General features: G+C 39.5%; 1 protein-coding gene across 1 annotated transcript in view; it reads right to left on the bottom strand.

The window, feature by feature from the left end:
* The window catches only part of NRG3 (neuregulin 3), a 1,023,472-nt gene that overhangs the window by 21,195 nt on the left and 981,118 nt on the right, over nucleotides 1-21,159 (bottom strand). The window contains exons 10-11 of the mRNA XM_046652790.1: nucleotides 6,954-7,056; nucleotides 1,666-1,792 (exon numbers count right to left, since the gene is read on the bottom strand). Of these exons, the coding sequence (XP_046508746.1) occupies nucleotides 1,666-1,792; nucleotides 6,954-7,056 (230 nt within the window). The remainder of the gene's footprint in view (nucleotides 1-1,665; nucleotides 1,793-6,953; nucleotides 7,057-21,159) is intronic.

Genomic DNA, 21,159 nt, shown 5'->3' with positions numbered 1-21,159 from the left:
TCCTCCGCCCCTTTGAAATGGATGTGCATCTCCTCCAAGTCAGGAGTGACTTTCTCAAGGCCCTGAAAGCCATTTCTCTGAAATGTAATCCTTAGGGGGGATAGGGCTTCTGTTTCCGTCTTCATGGAAGCAGAGAATCCTAAACTCAATAACTGCCAGCTAACAGACACAGCTGGCCAAATCACATTTCCACTGACTGTGTAATTTTTCACTTCCCTGACTCTGTCCAGTCCCTGCTGTTCCCTCCTACCCCACATGCCCTCATTGTCCCTTTAAACTGCCCCGTCCCCTCTGTGCAAATGGAAGTTGAGTTCAGTTCACACGGGACTGTCTTCGGTAATGCAATAGTATATTGCTACGAAAATCTGTCCTCATCACTTTAACTATCGCCCAGTTTTGATTGCCTTTGACGAGTCTGGTTGCTGAGGAACTGAAGCCCTCCATCCCTGCCATCGTTTTAACGTGGTGGGATAACACTCATTAGAAATCATTAACAAAAGGCTTCTTTCTGTTTCACAAAAGAATGTTCCGTACACATAGCCATGAAGAAAAGTTTAACAAAATTTTGCTGGGAAGGAATTCTAATTTATGAATCCCACATGAAACATCTAAGTACATCTGTTACACACAGCACAATGGCAATTTTGGGGGTAAGGATTTCTTAAAATCACAAATGAAGGATAAATTCTCGGCGATTTACGCATTTGCAGGGGCGTGAATGTGTCCTGAGTGATTGCCTGTTATGCTCAAATACTAAGTTTATACTGTGGTCTTTGTTCCTTTCTTTTGTGTCTCAGAATCCAGAGGTACAGTGTTGTGTGGGGGGCAAAGAATTGCCACCCTGAGAGGAATACTTCAGCATGTCTTAAGATGGTATTCACTTGTCTTTCATTTAGTGTCTTGCAATATATCTCAGAAATGATTAAAACTACTTTAGAAAGAATGTCGGATTCAAAGAGTTTTTGTTTACCTTCAAGTTCCGGTATCCCTTTAAGGCCTGGTCTTAGGATGTACCAACTTTGGGACCACAAATCTCACCTCCCACCTCTCACCTCTTACTTCTCTCCCACCCCTCACCTTGGAGTTGCCTGAACATAGCCGGTATTCTTAGGAATCCACGCCTTGATTCTTTCTGTTTCTTCTAGTCTCTTGTCCTTAGCTCTTTGACTCTTGGGTGAATCTTTCATATCCTTCAAAACCCAGTTCAAGCCTGGCTCTGCTATGAAGCTGCCTCCGTGTCTGTCCCCACCCATCTCCAGTTGGTCTCCTCTTCTCCAACCTCTGCTTCAGTGTCACTCTCTCTGGTTCTGGTGTTTGTATTTCTTACTATACTTAGGATCCCATATGGTTGGTAAAATTGTATCTCTGGTGCCCAGCACAATTTCTGACATGAAGTAGAGATTCAGTAAGTATTTACAGAACAAAGAGCAGAAGCTACCGGAGATTAATTTATGTTACCGATTATAATCCAAAACTGAGATTTAATTTTCCTCTCTTTCATCCAGTACACATGAACGTGTACACACATGGAACTGCAAGATGATTTAAGCAAAAATCTACAAAGTATTGAAAAAAATATACAAGTCTGATGGCTGGCTGCCCACGCCCTCTGGACCCGGAGCGCTGAGGCAGGCTGCGGGGAGAGACGCGTAGAATGCAACTCACTTTCTGCAGCTGGACGTGATTCTTCACCAAGTTCTCTGACTTTGCCATTGCGCTGGATGCTTTGAGACTGTAGTTTTTACCATTTTGTGGGTCTTTCAGCTGCTCTTGGATTTGTTTAGCTTGTTTCCTGCAGATTTCAAGAAATAAATGTATAAATAGTTACATAAATTTACTCTATTCAAATTTTTAGAGGATCATTCATTCCCAATGTATCTGTTATTTGCTAAAGCTGGAGAAACTCGGTGAACAAACAGAATACTTCCTTCATTTTCAAACCCACCAAGAAATACTTCTTGTCTAGAAAGAAGCTGGTATTAGCCATCGTCATCCAGGAATTGACACCAATGGTGCTTCAAAGGCAGAAAGAAACATGATGCAGTGTCTTGGCCCCCATGGATGTAAGAGGTCCCTAACCCTGAGTGCCCCACTGCAAGGAATTGGAAATGCTCTGAGGAAGTGACCAGTGAAACAAATTATTAAAGCTTGGGCCCAGCGGCCACCCATAACATACTTACAACATTTATATTGGTACAATTCAAATATGTGTAGCTTGATTGCAGGCTTGCATACATGGTATAACGTGTGTATTTTCTCTTTTACAGTTTAGAAACAGCTTATTTATTGTTACAACATCCCTGAATATAAACATTTTTATTCCTACATTGTAAATAATAAAAAAATAATTAACTCTTACAGGGCACCTCACTCTTTCCTCTGTACTCTCAACTACTACTCAGGACTGTCAAGCCACTTGCCCATGGTCCCACAGCTTCTCAGTGGGAAGGGTGAGATGCCTTTCAGTTTTTGGACTCTAAAGAAAGAAAGTGCTCCTGCCTGTGGATGTGGAGTGACTGTCATCTGAGTCATTCAGTGGCCGTACTAGAAGGATATAACAAATTACTGCCTAATTAGTTGCTCTCTCCCCAGAGCTTCACTACAATTATCTATCAGCAGAATATTCGGTACCCATGAAACAAAACTTTGCAGAATCCTATCCCCTGAACTTTCCCGCTTCCCCAAGCTCCCTGTGAAGGATGGAGCCATCGGAGGAGTATGTGCACTCCTGCAGTGAGCTTCTCCAGGCAGGCAACACTACTGAGCACAGGCCTGGTTATCAGTGAGACTGGACTTTGAATCTCAGCTCTGCCACCCACCAGTTTTGTTCTGCTTTCTGAAATCAAAATGATTGACTTCCTACACTTCTTTGAGCCTCCATTTCCTCATCTGTAAATGGAGTTTGTAAAAGCTATCTTTCAAGGATGCTGTGGAAACTAAACGTGAGAACACAGGTGAAGTGTTCATCCCCTGCCTCTCATCGCTGAGCAAGCTTAGTTGTCTGGGCAGATGCTACAGAGGAATTCAAACACTGGCTCCAAGATAAAAGGAAAGATCGGACTAATTGCATCTCTCCCAAGCAAGTCACAGTGTTTGCTACAGGAAGGGGAGGCTCTGAGCATCAATGCCTCCTTTGAATTTATAACCTCAGTGTGATGTAGCTCTGTTCATTTAAATATTTCTCTTATCTTTTCAATTATTTGGGAGGCCTTTATCTCCCGTACTCTTAGTTCCTTTAATCCAGTGGTAATAATCTACCCCCTGCCTAACAATTAATCGGTAGCCTATTGTTAAAAATAAATCTATCATATCAGCATTTTAAGAAGCATATTACGGCCACAAAATCCTATCAGGGATTCATTGGTGAAACCAATGGAGCTCAGGACGTTCTAGCAGAGGAAATCATCACGAAGCAGGAAAAGGGGTCCTGGCACATAGTAAGGACCAATTGCTAAGAATTAAATAGTAGAAATACTGTCTTTTTCAGTAATTTAGCAATTCGGTGTCTGGGAAATATAAACTTCTAAAGGAATTTTCCCTCCTAAGGATGTCTGACTGCATTTCCTAAATCCTTTTATAATTTGCTTTCCTTTACTCTCTTCTCACTCAAGTTCTGACTCATTCACATTCCAGGATAAATGGGTTTCCCTTTCTAACCTGTCTCCTTCTGGATCACCCCTCCCCTCTCCCAAGCACATACATTTTTGCTCTTTCCTCCTTCCCTCAGCAAATGGGAACAAAGGAACTCAGAAGCGTCTGATTGCAATAAGCTTCCATTAGCTCTCTCCTGAGAGTGGTTGCTCTGGGGAAGACAAGATATGGGCATTGCACACGGGAACGCGACGAGCTTAACCGTGTCGGTGTTAATCGTCCATTGACTTTTAAGTTTCTCTGGCCCCATTCATCAGAAAGAAATGAGATGTAAGTTGCGGAATATCAGGCGCACAAAACATTATTTGTAATGTTGCAGGTTAGGCTCCTGAGAAAGCAGACAAGGGTGACAAGAGAGTGGAGAAAGGACCAGAGTGGCAGGATCTGAGGGATTATGGGAAGTAAAACATAAATGACCAAGGATTGTGAGATTTTGGGTAACTGTTGACCTTCTCTGGCCAGAAATTGTATCCCAGGATACAGGATGGAGGTTCAAGTGAATTTACTTGAAAACCAATCATAGAGAGGTCCTAGAATCCTAGAAGAGTTGGCACTTTCCAAATGAAGTCAAAAAATTGTGCTCATATAAACCACCTTATAGCATGTGTGCGAGTAAGGAAAAGTCAGGTAAAGTATGACTATTCTGTTATCCTCAAGGTTTTGTGAGGGGAATTAGAATTCCAGGAATAAGCACAAAGAAATCTGTGCAGAGTGTTACAAAAATTTACATTGCTTTCGGCTATCTAGATTAGATGTGTGGTGTGGGGTGTGGCATTCCTCTCAGGCAAAGAAAAATAAAGGAAGATCATAACTGGAAATTGTACTATAATAAGGAAATATCCTCTAGGTATCTCATGAGAAATACAACTCTAGTTGGAAAAGGCTTCAATTTTTATTATTACTTTATTATTCTCACATTATCTTATTTATTTACTTTTTAATAAAAATGTGTCCCAGCTGGGCAGGCAGAAAGACAACATTCTGATTAGCGTTCTTCCCTTGGCTCAGTCCTCTGAGCCTCTCATAATAAATCTGATGTTGAGCAGTGTTTCCAGGAAACCCCTGACACCTCGCTGAGCCCCAGGAGGAGATGTTCCTCTCAGAGCCCACTTGCTGCTGAGAGATGGAGAGATTGACAGCCCTGAAGATGGAAGTACCCTAGTTATCCAGCTGTTCTCTGTTCTTGGGATTGTCATAAAGACTCTTTCATTTAAATGTGTACAACTACAAATTATACTCTAAAAATAAGTGTTTTGCTACTTCATAGTAATTTGCTTATTGTTAAATACAAAATTTCTTTCTCATACACAGCACTTGTGAGTAGACCCTCCTAACACCCTGCAGGGTCTGATTATCCCCTTACACTCGTGCAAGCTCTTCATTTTGTAATGACTCAGCCTCTATGTTCCAGTGTGGAAAACCGTTGGTGTTAACAAGAGCTAGCCTTCATTGAGTGTTGACCCTTTTAAACACTATGCTGTGCTCTTTACAGCATTATCCCACTAATCCGTAACGAATTCTAAAAGGGAGATATTATTTTCCGCCATATTTTACCAAAAAGGAAACTGAGGCTAAGAGACTGGATGTAACTTGCCTAATAATGCATAATAAGCAAGTGGTAGTGTGAAGATTTGAATAGAGGCATGGCTGGGGTGTGTGACAGCCTCACCATTACGCCCTGGAGCCTCCTTAGGAACTGTGATGTGCTGTGGGCTGCATCAGACTGCCACATTCCCCAGCCACTCCAAGCACTTCCACCAGCCAGCAGGAGGACTGTGGGAGCCAACAGGGTGCAGTGGATTAGAGCACATGATTTAACTTAGAGCTGTGGCTATTCGAAGATCCCATATGCAATTTCCTACCGTGCATCTTGGACAAATGCATATTTTAAAATCAAATTCTGGTATTATTTGAAAAAGCAAGAATGCACAATTCCAATTGTTGTGAGGAATGCGAGATAATTCATGAAAACCTCATGTCCCTGATAAAGAGTAACTGCTCAAAAATGAACACTAACATCTGTCACAGCTATGAATTGCCTGGGAGAGGTGACAATTAAATGTAATGTGGTATCCTGGAGGGGGCCCTGGAACAAACAAGCACATTAGGTAAAAACTAAGGAAATCTGAAAGTGTGAACTTTGCTTAGTAATACTGTATCAATGCTGTTCCACTAATTGTGACAAAAACGATGTATTAATATCAGATGTTAATAATAGGGGCAACTGGGTCTGGGGTATATGGGATCTATTTGTACTATTTCATAGTAATTCTGAAAATCTAAACCTATTCTGAAATAGTTTATTAAAAATAATAGTTCCTAATTCTGGAATCATACCTGAGTTTCCATTATTTTTTAAAATCAGAATTGCTGTTCTTTTAAAGTTCAGACACAACATGAAGATAGATATCACAGCCTATATCTGGAAATTGATCCATTTTTAGAAGAGCAAACGGGTAAGAAATATAGGTCCAATGAAAAGCAATTACACATTGCCTTGGATTTCAGACAAGACATAGGAACAGAATCTGTGCCAACTTCTTAAGGCTTCGTGCCTTACAGGAAAGCAAGAAATTTAATATTTTTATCTGTATTTCTTATTTTAAGTGCAGATTATGTCATTTCCATAAATAAAATACCGCTATCAAAGTTCGTTTGGAATAAATATATACACGCACATGCTTATATACATAATATGTATGCATATTTTTATTCTACTTTATTAGTCAAAAATAAGCACTTCTAGCTGCAGAGAGTCTGATTTCTTGGCAAGGGAGGTATGGGATATATTTGATATGTGTGTACCAACTGGTGAACTAAAGTGGATTTTATGCTATTCATATTTCATGTTTGCATAAAACCTTTATGAATATCAGGTAAACACAATAGGAAAGGAAAAACTGTGGGTTTTCTTTTTTTGGGAAAAGGTTAGCTCCTGGTTGATAATGTTTAGGTCACAGCAGTGACCTCTCTGTTCAAGAGAGTTAACCCCTTAGGGACAGGCAGACACTGAGCCTTTCATTCCAGCAGGTAATCAACAAATGCAAAGGACATGGAGTGTTCATGATCACAGAGAGGAATCATTGCTATGTGCATCAAAGATCAACCACACACACACACATGCATGCACATACTGCACACACTCACTATGATCTAGGAAAGATTCAAAGTCATTTGTAGATGTTCGATAGACCCATTTGCCCAAGATCCCTCTGCCTGGAGCAGAGACTGAGAATTTAAAGAAAGACAAAGTGCTTCCTCTGAGAAGTAACCTTTTTAACACTCAAGAGAAATGGTCTTACTTGCTTTTGAAGTAGAATGCTGCACAGAACATGCCCACGATGACAATTCCAAAGATGATACATGAGATTGACAGCACCTGCCTTTGATAAACTTCTTCACTCTCTGTGAATTTGAAAAACAGAATTAGAATGGATGTTAGCAGGGCACAGCAGAGACAATGTCCATCCTTGTACTTCTGAGCTGGTAGGAGCCTTTCAAAGCAAGCTTTTTTTATTTCTGTCATGAACAGGAAAACATGAGGAAGTTATTATGGTTCAGTTTCTTTGCAATGGTCTATAGGATAGGCGGCTATTAATTTTTGTATCTGCATGGCTAAATCAGAACTCATGCACAGATATTATAATTATGAATCTTATTATCAAAAGACATTCCAGGATTTTAGCACATACTGGGGACACACATTTTTGAAATTGTAGTGCAGCCCAAAATAATCTGCTAGAGAAGGAAATATGTTTCCATGAGAACTTTCTTATGCCAGTGATGAATTCCAATTTATTTTATGTGATACTGAGGTCATCGTATTTTCTGATTTGGTCCCTGGCTGTCGGTCTCCCATTCATCCACCCACTACTATGATTGACATCCCTAATGAAAGAGAACTTCAATATGTATGTGAATATTTATTCACCCATTCTATGACTTCCTCAATACCAAAGATCTGGCACAATAATCTCAACCTCTATTACCAAGGTCACATCCTATAGCTTCTTACTATAAAAAACCACAAGAATTCAAAAACAAGCATTTCACTTTTCAGCCATTATCATTTACATTCCCAGCTCATCTTCTGAAATACATCTACTGAAACAGTCCTTCCATTTCATCAAGACCTTTTTATCCATAGATCTCAGAACTTTCTTTCTGTTAATTATCCTCCACTTGTCTTCATTCCTTTCTTTATCCAGCACAGAGGATATGGTCCATGATTATAGTCATTCACCCTCCTGCAAATACCCTCAACTGCTGTATCCCTTTCTCCTTCCCTTTACCCATCTGGCAAAATAACTGTGTAAAAATTCAAGAAACTACCTCCTGCATACCTCTACCTTGAGCAGCTCAGAATTGGGAGAGAATATTGCACAAGAGGGAAGGTGGATATCATAAAAGTTGACAATCACATTTACAAGTAGACATGCACTAGTGACTAACAATCTCATCAGCCTGCTTCCCCACTTTCCTGGTTATTGTCCATACCTTCTCCACACCACTCGAACATCTGACATCCCCTCCCCTCCCTCACTCTCAGATCTTCCCTAGATGTTATAAAAGAAAAGGAAGTCAGTGTAGAAGAAATTATCTCTACTTATAACACAAAATATGCACTTAACAGCATCTGTATCTATTCCTTTCTGTTTCTCTCTTATTAACATAGTGCAGTAGTTCTCAAACTTTAGCGTGCATTGGAGTCACCTTGAGGGCTACTAAAGGACAGAAGCCACCTAATTTCTCACCCTGAGTTATTGATTTAGTAGGTGTGAAGTGGGGACCAAACATTTGCATTTTTTGAAAGACCCAGGTGACTCTGATGCTCCTGGTCTATGAAACGTACTTTGAGAAGCATTGAGTAGACTAAGAATTCTCAGAACATGGATCAACCACGTAAGACTCACCTGGGGGAGATTTGTTTTGCTTTGCTAATACCAGCTATTGCATCCATTTTGGACCTTTTAAATCAAAATCTTTATTTAAAGGAAATTTTTCAGGTGTTTCTCATGAACACTGAAGTTAGAGAATGGTTTAACTAGAGAAAGTGCTGTATTTGCATTAAAGACTAATTCCTTTGTATCCCATTGTCTCTATCATCTCAGGGTCTTCTCATTACTGAAAATTGAAGGGAAGAAAAACATTCCAATTCATTCTCTGGTGCCAGCATTACCTCTATACCCACACTAGACAAAGATATAAAAAAAAATTTACAAACATATATTCCATATTGACACAGACGTAAAAATTCTTAACAAAATTTTGGCAAGTCAAATCCAACAAGAAGTTAAAAATAATACATCACAACTAAGTGGAGTTTATACAAGGAATACAAGGTTAGTTTAATATTTTAATATTAAATTTAATATTAATATTAAATCTTTAAAAATTAATCAATGTGATTCACAATTCTAATTTTTAATTTTAATTAAATTCAAATCAAGAAAAATGACAATTATCAGATTAGAGGGGAAAAGTTACCTAACAAAATCTAAGAGTCATTCCTGATGAAAACGTTCAAAAACTAGGAATAGAAAGGAACTTCCTCATCCTGATCAAGAATATCTATAAAAAGATCTCCACCTAACTGTAAAACACTAGATGCTTTTCCTCTAAGATCAGGCATAAATAAGAATACTCACTCTCATCACTTCTATTCAATATTGTACTGAAGGTTTAGTCAATGGAATAAGGCAAAAACAGAAACTAAAGCCAGTCTCTCAGGGAAAGTAGAAGAAAAATTGTCTTTGATCTCAGACAACATGATCATCTATGCAGAGAAGCTGATGGACTTACAAAGAGCTAGTGTAACTAACAAGTAAGCTTAGCAAGTTTGCAGGATATAAAGTTGCAGGATAGATGATACAAAAATTAAATGTATGTCTATTTAATAGTAACAAATAATCAGAGATTCAAATAAAAGTATCATTTACAATAGCATCAAAATATACAAAGTACATAGAAATAAACTTGACAAAAGATACACAAGGCCTGTACACTGAAAACTAGCAAACATTCCTGAGAGAATTTAAAGAAGACCTAAATAAATGGAGAGAGAAATCATGTTTATGGCTAAAAGGACTCTATATTATTAAGGTGTCAATTCTGCTCAAGTTGATAGATACATTGAGTGCAATTTTATTAAAAATCTCAGGAGGCATTTTGTTGTTGTCGTTATTGTAGAAATTAACAAGCTGATTCCAAATGTTACATGAAAAATACTAAAGATCTAGATAGCCTAAAAAACCTTTTGGTAGCCAAGAGAACAAAGTGGAAGGATTCAAATTACTTTATTCTAGGACTTATTATAAAGCCATAGTAACCAAGGCAATAAGGTATTGGCCTATTCATAGACAGATAAAGATGGAACAAACAAGAAAGTCCAGAAATGAATGGAAACATACATGGCCAATTGATTTTTGACAAAGATGTCAAGGCAGTTCAACGGGGAAAGGATCTTTTAAAAAAATGACATTGTAACAATAGTATAGCCATACCCACAAAAGTGAACCTCGACCCTAACTTCATACTTACTCAAATATAAACTCATAAAGAATAATAGACCTTAATGTAAAACTTCATATGCTGAAACTTTTAGAAGAAAATCTTAGTAATCACAAATTTGGCAAAGATTTCTTAACTACATCACAAAAGACACAAACCATAAAATTTTTAAAATCAATAAAATGCACTTCATCCAAATTAACAATGTTTGCTCTTCAAAAAGGCGCCATTATGAAAATAAAAACAGAAGACGCACTCTGGGAAAAAACTACGCAATCTATATATTCAGCAATGGACTTGTAACTATAATATACAAGGCTCTCTTACTACTCAATAATAAGGAAATGAACAACTTAACTTAAAAATGGGCAAAAGATTTGAATAAACACTTCCCCAAAGATATATAAGTGGCAAATAAGTACACAAAAAGATACTCAACATCATTAGTCATTATGAAATTGAAAATTAAACTATAAAGAGACATATAACCACTAGAATAGTTACAATTAAAAGCTGACCAGGGGCTGGCCCCGTGGCCGAGTGGTTAAGTTCGCGTGCTCCACTGCAGGCAGCCCAGTGTTTCGTTGGTTCCAATCCTGGGCGCGGACATGGCACTGCTCATCAAACCACGCTGAGGCAGCGTCCCACATGCCACAACTAGAAGGATCCACAACGAAGAATATACAACTATGTACTGGGGGGCTTTGGGGAGAAAAAGGAAAAAATAAAATCTTTAAAAAAAAAAAAAAAAAAGCTGACCATACCACAGGTGTGGGGCAATTTGGACTTCTGCCTGAAATGTAAAATGGTATGACCACTTAAAAAATAGTTTCATAGAAAGTTAAGCAGACACCTACTTTGTGATAAAGCCATTCCATTCCTAGGTATCTATTCAAGACTAACAAAAGCATATGTATTATGTACATAAATGTTCAACGCAGGTTTATTTTTAATAGCAAAAAAAAAAAAAGGATAATCCAAATGCACATTAACAGATGAATGGATGAACAAATTGTGGTATATTCATACAAGGGAATATTACTCAGCAGTAAAAAGGGATGAACTATTGACATAAGCAACAATATGTGTGAATCTCAGAATAATTATGCTGAGTGCAATGTCAGACAAAAAAAGAGTACTTGTTGTATTATTCCAGTTATATAAAATTCTGGACAGAGGAACTAATTTACAGTAACAAAAAGCATGTAAATAGATAGCGGGGGTCAGGAGCAGGGTGGAGTGGAGGAAAGAGATTACACAGTGGCAGGAGGAAACTTTCGGGAGTTGTAGATATGTTCGTTGTTTCAAATACGATGATGCTTTCATGGGTGACTATTATGCAAAATGCATAATAAATTTTAAATAAGTGCTTTATGTCTATTATAGTTACAAAATTATTAATCTTGAGGGGCAAAAGAATACAGGGAATATATAGACGACAGACATAACATAAAAGATATATGCCTGATACAACACCGCCCCCCCATACTATCTACTCTTCTTTTCTTCCTGCATATCTAACATTTAACTCCTTATAACCCTGACCCTGACAACTCCTTCTCTCTCTGGAATATTATTCTTATATCTGTCTTTTTTTTTTTTTTTTTAAAGATTTTATTTTTCCTTTTTCTCCCCAAAGCCCCCCAGTACATAGTTGTATATTCTTCGTTGTGGGTCCTAGTTGTGGCATGTGGGACGCTGCCTCAGCGTGGTTTGATGAGCAGTGCCATGTCCGCGCCCAGGATTGGAACCAACGAAACACTGGGCCGCCTGCAGTGGAGCGCGCGAACTTAACCACTCGGCCACGGGGCCAGCCCCTTCTTATATCTGTCTTTTAAATGCCTACTCATCTTTTTGAGCTCAAATTAAATGTCACTAGCTCCAAAGGGCTTGCACCGAGCCGTAAGCTTCATTGGTGCAGGAGGCCATGTTTTTGTTGATTTATTCATTCGGCTCATGGTGTTTCCCCAGCACCTCATGCAGTGCTTCTCATGTAGCTGATGCCGTAAGACCTGATGCCTAATGAATACGTAGACATTTCTGCCTTTATGGGGATTGTCTGCTTGAAGCTGTGCATGATGCATCAACTCTCACCTGCGGATGCTCTGAAGATTTCATATTTCTCCTTCATTTACACCATGTCCTTCCAGGCTTCACACAATCCTTTCCCCAGTTGACCACCCCTAACTCACCCCCCTCCCCATTCCGGAACTCTACACTCAGCTCCTCTCAGTGGGGTTTCCCATCCGAACCTGGCCTCCCGACTCACAAAATCCTTTTCAGAGGGTAAAGTATCACAAGGAAAATGGTGAAGCCATTTGTTCCCAGGTTTCAGGGGATGCTGCAGCATGTTTGACAGACAGGTGGAAACTCTCATTGTTCATCTTTTCCACACCACCTGTTTGCCAGGCCCTAGTTTTCTGGGTGATTTTCAGGTTGCCTGGTCAGGTTCCAGAAAGACACTCTACGTGTTGGATTTGTCTATTGTTCTCAATACTCTCCATGCCTGCACTGGTGCACTGCTTAGTTTTATGTTATAGCCCAGCTTCACTGGGTGCTGATGCCAATCCACAGCCACAAAACCAGGCTGAGAGCTGGCTCACAGACACAGGATGCTCCATACCATGACTTTCTGGGGTGCTTCCAAAATGCTCCAGAAGCTCCTGGGGCCGGCTGAAATGAGTCCATGACTTGTGATGTTCCTCTTCCAGCAAAGTCAGTTGCCCACTTCCTCTTTAAATAGGCAAATGGGCATCAGAAACAACAGACCTGGATGAAAACTTACTCGCACAGAGCCCAATTTCTAGAAGCTATTTTCTTCCTCTCTTTTTTTTTTCCTTAGACCATGCAATATATCCTCTCTTTAAATACGATTGCACATGTTTTAGTCCTTTTTCCTGCATCAGTGCCTTGGGAAACAATGTTTTAAAAGAACCATCCCCTCTCCTCTCCTTTCCTAGGCTTTATTTCCATTTTCGATGTCTTTATTCAGACTGGAGTATCAGAAAAAAGAAAGTAAACCTAAGAGAAATATCACATTATCCATGTTTCTGAATAAATGGAGATGGGCAATTATGTGGCCCCGGCAAGGCTTGGTTGACATTTTAAATTTGGAAAGATTCCAATTAAAGGATTAAAGAATGAGTCATTGAGACCTTGTTGGAGCATGTTGCCATCTTAAAGAATGTCATCATTTCCACCCCCACACTCGTAAGCTCATTAAATTTTCCCGTTGAACTTGGAAACACATAAGAAGCTGTACCAACTATAAAGAATTCCATCTCATTTAATTGTTGTGAGCTGATGACTGTAATGGGATAAGCACGACTTGCATATGATAATCTATCTCACCCTGCCTCTGTCGATAAAATGAATTATGAAAATGATGGATAATAATACGCATTAAAACAAAAAAATAAGACTGTACCCATGAGCTAAATGATTTCCACATAGAATCTATGCGGTGTTTTGGGAAATGCACAAAGTCAATTCTGAGTTTAAATCAAGAGTGAAATTAAAGCTTTAAAGACCGCCAGTGAATTTACAGGCCCAGGTGTAGGTATAATGATGGTGATATCGATGTCTTTGATTCATAGAGTGTTACAGGAGAGCCAGCAGTTCGAGGTGCAAGGAGCAAGGGGTTGGGAGTATGGCAATTTTGCATGGGACTTTAATTTTAGCCACTTTTAATATGAGCAACCACAGATATATTACCTTACCTTTATAAACTTGAATTTCCTATCTGAATAAGGGCAGCAATATGAAACGCTGACTGTAAATAAATGTTATAACAAGGAGCTGTATAACGCTACAAAACATACAATATGGAAAATCGACCTATTCATAGAAATGAGAGATCTGAATTACAAGATCAGGAGTCAATTAGTCAAGAAGAATGGGGATGGAGAGAGTGGTCCAGGAAGAGAAAATGAATTGTATAAAGGCTCTGCGGTAGGAGATGAAATGACATGTTCAGGGATCTGGAAGTTATCTCCTACCACAGGGCCTTTGCATGAATTGTTTTTTCTTCCTTAGCAGCTTAGCAGAGAAACACAGAGGATGTGGTATACAATGAACATGTCACTACGACAGCAGGAAAGTACTGAAGGATCTGAAAGGAGAGAAATGTAATGTGATGATTGCTATGTCTCTTTTTTCCACAATATGTCGAAAAGATTAGAAAGGATAAAGTAGGTGCAGAATCTAGTTAGGAGGCCATTATAGCAGCTCAGGTAAGGCATGATGGATGTTTGCAGGGGAGGATAATAACCACGGTGGAGAATAAAGTAAACAGAGGTGGAACATTAGTTAGGTTGAAAATACTTTAGGGACTAAACAAGGATGCTATTAAATAAGGCAGAGTATATTGGAGGAAGATCAGACTTGGAAAGAAAGATCACAAACTCAGTCTTGGACTCCTTGAGTTTCAAAAGCCTATAAGACGTCTAAGTAGAGATATCAAGTAGACATGTAAACACGTAGATCTGGCCTAAGAGGAGGTGACCGGGTTCTGGATATAAACGCTGAGGGGATATGCACATAACTGAAACCAAGGGTGCCGATAAGGTAGCCCCAGGAGAAAACACAGAGTAATAACAGAAGAATGCCTAAGATGAGGCTTTGAGGGACACCAAAATCTCACAGAAGGGTAGAGAAGGATCTTGCAGAGAAGATCAAAAAGGAGCATCCAACTAGGCAAAGAAAAAAAGAAAGAAAACATAAACAACAGCAAAACATGATGGTGTCATGGAAGAAAACATAAAGGATTTTTCAAGAGAGACAAGCTATTCAATGCTTCTGAGAGGTTAAGTAAGACAAAGTCTTTTAATTTAGTGACATCGAGGTCACTGAGGAACCTGCAGGAGCTCTTTTGATGGAATCCTGAAGGTGGCCCCCTGACTCCCTGGGTCTTCTGTCGTGCATCTTTCATGCACTGCAAGATACTTTGTCCAAACCTACTCTGTCTTCTACCACTTCAGCCTGGATTCAGAATCTAGAATTCCAGCCCAACTCCAGAAAGTAGTGTCTGTCTTGCTTGTAGCTTAAGACAGCCACTAACTTTGTTGTAGAGAAGTTGTGAGGACTGAATGAGTTAAGATAGAGTGTTGCAGTACTGAACTCAGAGTAATTATTAAACTGAAGCATATAAAATTGCCATCGAGGGTAATAAATGGCTGGACATTGGCAATATAATTTGGTTCTATCTAATAAATGCTGTCATTATTATTCTATGGGATGTCAACATTTTTGCATTCCATTTTTTAAAACTCAGATTATAAAGTCATTGTTGAGGGTAAAACCAATCTTTGGTTACAATTGTTCAAGGGTGCTTTCGTTGTCTCCCAGCTCCCCACTCTGGTCCTTTTCCTTGTCTGTTATGCTAAAGACCTGCTCCTGTCTTTCCTTATGATCATATTTCATGTTATAACAGAGAAAACTAGAGAAGATAATGTTATGGTGAAATTTCAGAAACCGACATTGGACCAGTAGAGAAAATCCTTTTGGCAGGGCAGCCTGGTCTGAGACTCTGAGAAAGACCAGTGCTGACCATTGCTGACCTGGTTCTTCCTTGAGTCCCCTTCATTCAGGGAGCAGTGGGGTTGGGTGGTGTGTACGCCTGGGTTTCAACACCAGCTATAACTGTTCTTATTCTCTCTCATCCATTGTCTTTATCAATAACGGGAAAATATTATGCACCTCGCATATTTGTTTAGGAATTCAATAGAAGAGACAGATAAAATGTCTGGGATAATAGATGGCATGTAATTGATGCACAAAAGGCTAGTTTCCTTCCTTTTTCCTTTTTCTCCTGAAGCCAATGTTCAAGTTGAAAACAGGCCTTTAAAACACTCTACTCTTTCGTGTAAGTTACCCACAGGCAGTCCATGATTTGCTGCCTCTGGGCCCCTCTGCCTGTGCCCTGAGAACTGTATTGAAGGAATTTATTTCTATGTCATTTTCTTTATTCATGGTTCCTTGTACTTTTACTCTTGGTAACTGAATTTTTCAACTAAGGGTTTTGAATTTCTTACCTAGATGTTTCGGAGGATGTAATGTAAGTGACCCTTGTTGGGCCACTGGCAAAGTCTTTTCACACTCTCCCTGACACATACCTTTCGAGAAGAAAAATGTGCCCCTTATTTCCAGAGACACAGAATCCTCAGAAAACTGGTGGACTGCAGTGTTTTCTGCTAAACTAAACTGATCACAATTTAGGTCCTGGTACACAAAGCTGACTGACAAGGATGCTGCTGGAAACTGTAAGTCTTTATAATTCTGAAGTCTCTCTACAAAAATTTGCTAAGCTCTACTACATAGAAAGAAAATGATACTGAAAGAAAACCACAATTGCAGCTCTCGTATATCATTTCCCTCTGGAGATCTCTATATTAAGGACAGAGGCATGGGTGACCATGATTGACTCTAAGTCCCTGTATATGTGAGGAGCTGAGGAATTTTCTAAAAGGCACCTCTGCATCCCCTCCAAGTATGGGACCCTAGGACTCCACTGCCTTTTGGGAATCTTTCCTTTGTACCACCAGTAATTAATTAAGCCTGTAAGACACCAATTCAAGCATGGCTTCCCTTAATGTGTTAGGATCCAAGTAATGTGAGGTTTAAACATGGACACACACACACACATATATCACATACAGGAGCAAAAGATCCTCCGCCTAGACCACCTCATATTCAACACATGCAAATCGGACCATGTGTGGTGCCTCCACTAGGCATCGAATCAAAGCTGATTACTCTGATAGTTTATTCTAAAAGTCAACCTAACAATACAACCTGGGCTCCTTCTTATCCAGGTATGCATTATCTGACACCCTGCAGTTACAAGTCTACATAGAGAAGCAAAGTCATCAAAATACAACAATATTCACTAATGAACCCACCATTTATGAAATTAGTCTTCACTCCAGCATTCCTCTCTGCCTAATTCTAGCATTTATTTCTATTCATTAAGTCAACCTCATAATCTGTATAGGTCAGTCTCTCCCTGATTGTAAACCTATGACTCTTTTGTCCTCATTTTAACAGGATTAAACTTAAGTGGATTTATTCCAGTATTCATTATTCTTAGATAAAGACAGCTTCCTGAATTTTGTTCTTAAAAGTCAACAAATGCTGGGGATAGATTAAAATATTAGGAGCCTACAAGGAACTGCAAATGAACCTTGATCTGGAAAGAGAATGAAAAGAAAGAGAATATTTAGAATGTTGGAAATTGGGATTTGCCCTTTTTAACTTGAAGTCAAAAATGAGCAGAGTTAAATGGCCTGATAACTGCACTATTAAAGAAAAAAGAATTATATCATCAAGGTCAAAGAGGTCCTGAAGGCAAATGAAATGGGATCCTCACCACGAGATCAAGGAGAGCAATGGCATACCTGCAGGGTGGGGCATCAAGTGAGGATGTGATAAGAATACTAGAAGATGAAACAAGCTCCCTGAGCCTTGTTGCAAGGACCCCTGAGTGTCCTGGTTGCGGGGGCTTCCAGCCCGATCATCCGAGTGCAGAGGAGACGAGATGACAGGAGGTACCAAAATGCACCATATCTTTAACACTGCTGTTTCTGCCTGGAAACGCTAGTTCTTCTCTATTTACTGAACTCCCACTATCATAGGTTGAATTGTGTCCCCCAGGAGATGTGGAAGTACCAACCCCAGGCCCTATGAATATGATCTTTGGATATAGTGCTTTGCAAATAATCAAGTTAAGATGAGGACATTAGCATGGACCCTAATCTAATATTACAGTGTCCTTATGACAAAAAAAAAAAAGAAATTTGGACACAGTGACGGACACACACACACAGAGAACACCATGTGAAATGAAGGCTGAGACTGGGGTGATGCATCCAGAAGCCACAGAAGGCCAAAGATTGCCTGAAAACCACTAGAAGTTGGGAGCGAGTCAAGGAAGAGGCTTTCCTCACAGCCTTCAGAAGGAACTAACACCGTCACCACCTTGGTCTTGGACTTCTATTTTCCAGAACTGTGAGACTATACATTTCTTTTATTTAACCACCAGTTTGTGGTGCTATGTTATGGGCAGGCTTAGTGGACTAATATACCCAATGATCCATAAAAATTCAGAATAAATACTACCAGGTCTGGAAATTCTTCTCAAGCTCCCCCTTCTACATAGCTTTTGCACCCTTCCATAAATACAGTGTTGTACTGAAAATGCACCTGTCTTTGTTTCCTTGAAGCCCGGATTGAGAGCCCCTCAAGGGTAGGAATATCATCTTCATGCCTGGATCCCTGCCTGGCTCTGCCAGGGGAGGATGCTCAATAGGGTTTTGTTGAACGCAACAGCTTCTGGCTGGACATCTATTGACATTTTACCAGTTGGGCCTCTGCCTGGTGGGGTAAGAAAAAGAGGCAACATATTCTTGAAGGGGAACTCCTGCCAGTCCACTGTGGAAAGGCACCATTTCATATACTTTGAAAAAAGTTAAAATAATTACTTCATAATAAAATGTTGACATTCAAAATTATACTTTATTTTATTTCCATGCAAAGTGCTTTCAGATGTGCGTTATCCATAAAACTTGATATTTAAGGGGAAAGAATTTAAATTCATGAAGACATTTATTCTCAACCTGTAATTTCCTTTTTTTCCCCCGTGCATCTCCGTACCAAATATAAACCATCCCTGTAATAGTCCCTTATCTCTCTCCTGCCTGTCCCCAACAGCACAGCTCTGGCTGACTATAGATAGGTGAACGCTATAAAACAAGTTTTGAAAAAAATGAAAAGCTGCAGGTCTTCTCATTGGTATGTCTGATATGTACTGGCTTCCCAAGTGCTCTTTCTCCCACAAATAAATTATAAGTAAAAAGCAAATTGCATCAAAATAAATCCATTGCTGCGTTTTCAGTGCTACGGCAAAACCAGTCTTTGGCTTCTGGCTTCACTGTTCAAAGGTCTGAGAATTCCATTTTTCTTGAACTGGTAATAGCTGTTCCCCAATTCTTCCTCTTAACCCCAGTTTTTATCACCTAGGATTCACCGTTCGTTGACAAAGTCACATTCTAAGAGCTAGATATGTGATTCGGAATGACAAAAATGCTATTTTCTTGGCAATGGGGAGAATTTGACCCAGCGGTTTGTAGGAATCTTCTAGCATTTGACCTGTTTTGATAGAGTGGGAAATCTAACCCACTAAAATTGCTTCAACCTTGCCTCACAGGAGAATGTTCTGGCCCAAAGGAACACCCAATCCTCCCCAGACTGGTTTAATGGACCTCTGCCTCCCACAGCCAGGGGAGATGTAAGTTAAAGGAATTCAACTCCTTTTGCTTCAGATATTAAGGGTCACCCAGCACATCGATAAGCATCATCTGCAAAGTCTGTTCTTTGCACAGCTGCTCAGGCAGATAGCCCTGTAGCCATGTGCACTTCTCAGGCCCATGCTGTACCTGTCCCATCAGGGGCCATGCTGAGCCAGGTTGGATATCAGACAGCCCAGTGCAGGCTTCTAGACTCTAGGCAGTAGTCTCTACCTTGGCTATACATTAGACATACCTGGTAGGCTTTCCAAATATACCTACAACTGAGCCCCTCCCCAGAGCAGGGGAGTGACTTTCCAGCACCAGGACTTAGATTTGTGTTTATTTAAATCTACCTACAGCAGCCAAGACACAGTGAAAAGAAGAAAAAAAATAGAAGGCAAAATGAACTTTAGTTATACACTTTATTTCACCCAACATATCTCAAACAGTATCATTTCAACATGGAATCGCTATAAAAATATTAATAAAATATTTTACTGGTTTTTTTGGTGCTAAGTCTTTGAAATCCAATGTGTATTTTGTACTTACAGTTCATCTCATTTCAGGCTATTCACATTTCAAGTGCTCAATGGTCACACGGGGCTAGTGGCTACCACACTGGACAGCTCAGGTCAAGATCAGACAACAGAGATCTGTTTCCAGGCTCGCTCTCTGACTATTTATGTGAATTTGGGCAATTTTCTTGAGCCTATCTGTGACTCAGTTTTTAATGGAATACTGAAGATCAAGTGAAATGCTCTGTATTATGTATTTCCTGAGCCCAGTGCCCTGCTCACTGAACATGTTCATAAAATTTAAGTGGTTTCTATTATTATTGTTGTTGTTGTTGCTATTATTTTAATATATCATGACAGAATTTGCTCAGAAAATCCATAGAGAGAGCCAAATTTGAAACGTAACATTTATACCATTTAAAAGCAAACGATTTCCAAGTCCTCACGTGAATAAGATAAAGGAATACTCGACACAGGTATTGGAGTCAAGCTCCTTGGTTTCAGGCACAGACGTATACTGAAGCTCCTGAGATTAAAATAATTATAACAACAATAAATATATATGCTCCTCTATCAACATCAGTGCTGATAATCTTCAAGCAAATCTATTTTAAATTTGCCTTCTGAAAAATTTATTGTAAGGATGGATATATGCAAACCAGAGCTGCAAATAAAGTAACAAGGCTGATTCTTCCCTTTTGACACTTTGTTGCCCTCGTGCTCTCTACTGCCCGCCTCGGTAACCTGTCATTACCAACTGGGGCCCTCAATGTGCTTACAGTTTCTATTTCCCTAGAAAGCTGGCTTGTGCATGTTTTGGGCTGGTCATGCCTCTTACTCTGCTAAGAATGTCCTTTCACCTTCAGATCCTGTTGCTAAGTGACCCAGTCTCTTATTTTTGCAAAAGTCAAATTCCCATCCCTTAAAACAAAATTCATATCAAAGTTCATATCATATATCATATATATACATATATACAAATGTATAATTCATAATTTTACAGCATGAGGAAATTCTACAAAATGAACGTGCATAGGTTATCAACACCAGAGCAAGAAATGAAACGTGACCCAGACTCCAGAAGGAGTCCACACACCCTCCTAATCACTAACCACCTTGTCTACAACGGAACCACTAACCTGATTTCTAACACCAAAGATTCACTGCGCTTATTTCTGAACTTTATATAAATGGAAATG

The sequence above is a fragment of the Equus quagga genome, chromosome 2 (genome assembly GCF_021613505.1).
Source record: "Equus quagga isolate Etosha38 chromosome 2, UCLA_HA_Equagga_1.0, whole genome shotgun sequence".
Classification (NCBI taxonomy): domain Eukaryota; kingdom Metazoa; phylum Chordata; class Mammalia; order Perissodactyla; family Equidae; genus Equus; species Equus quagga.
This window is presented reverse-complemented; position numbering and strand designations above follow the sequence as displayed.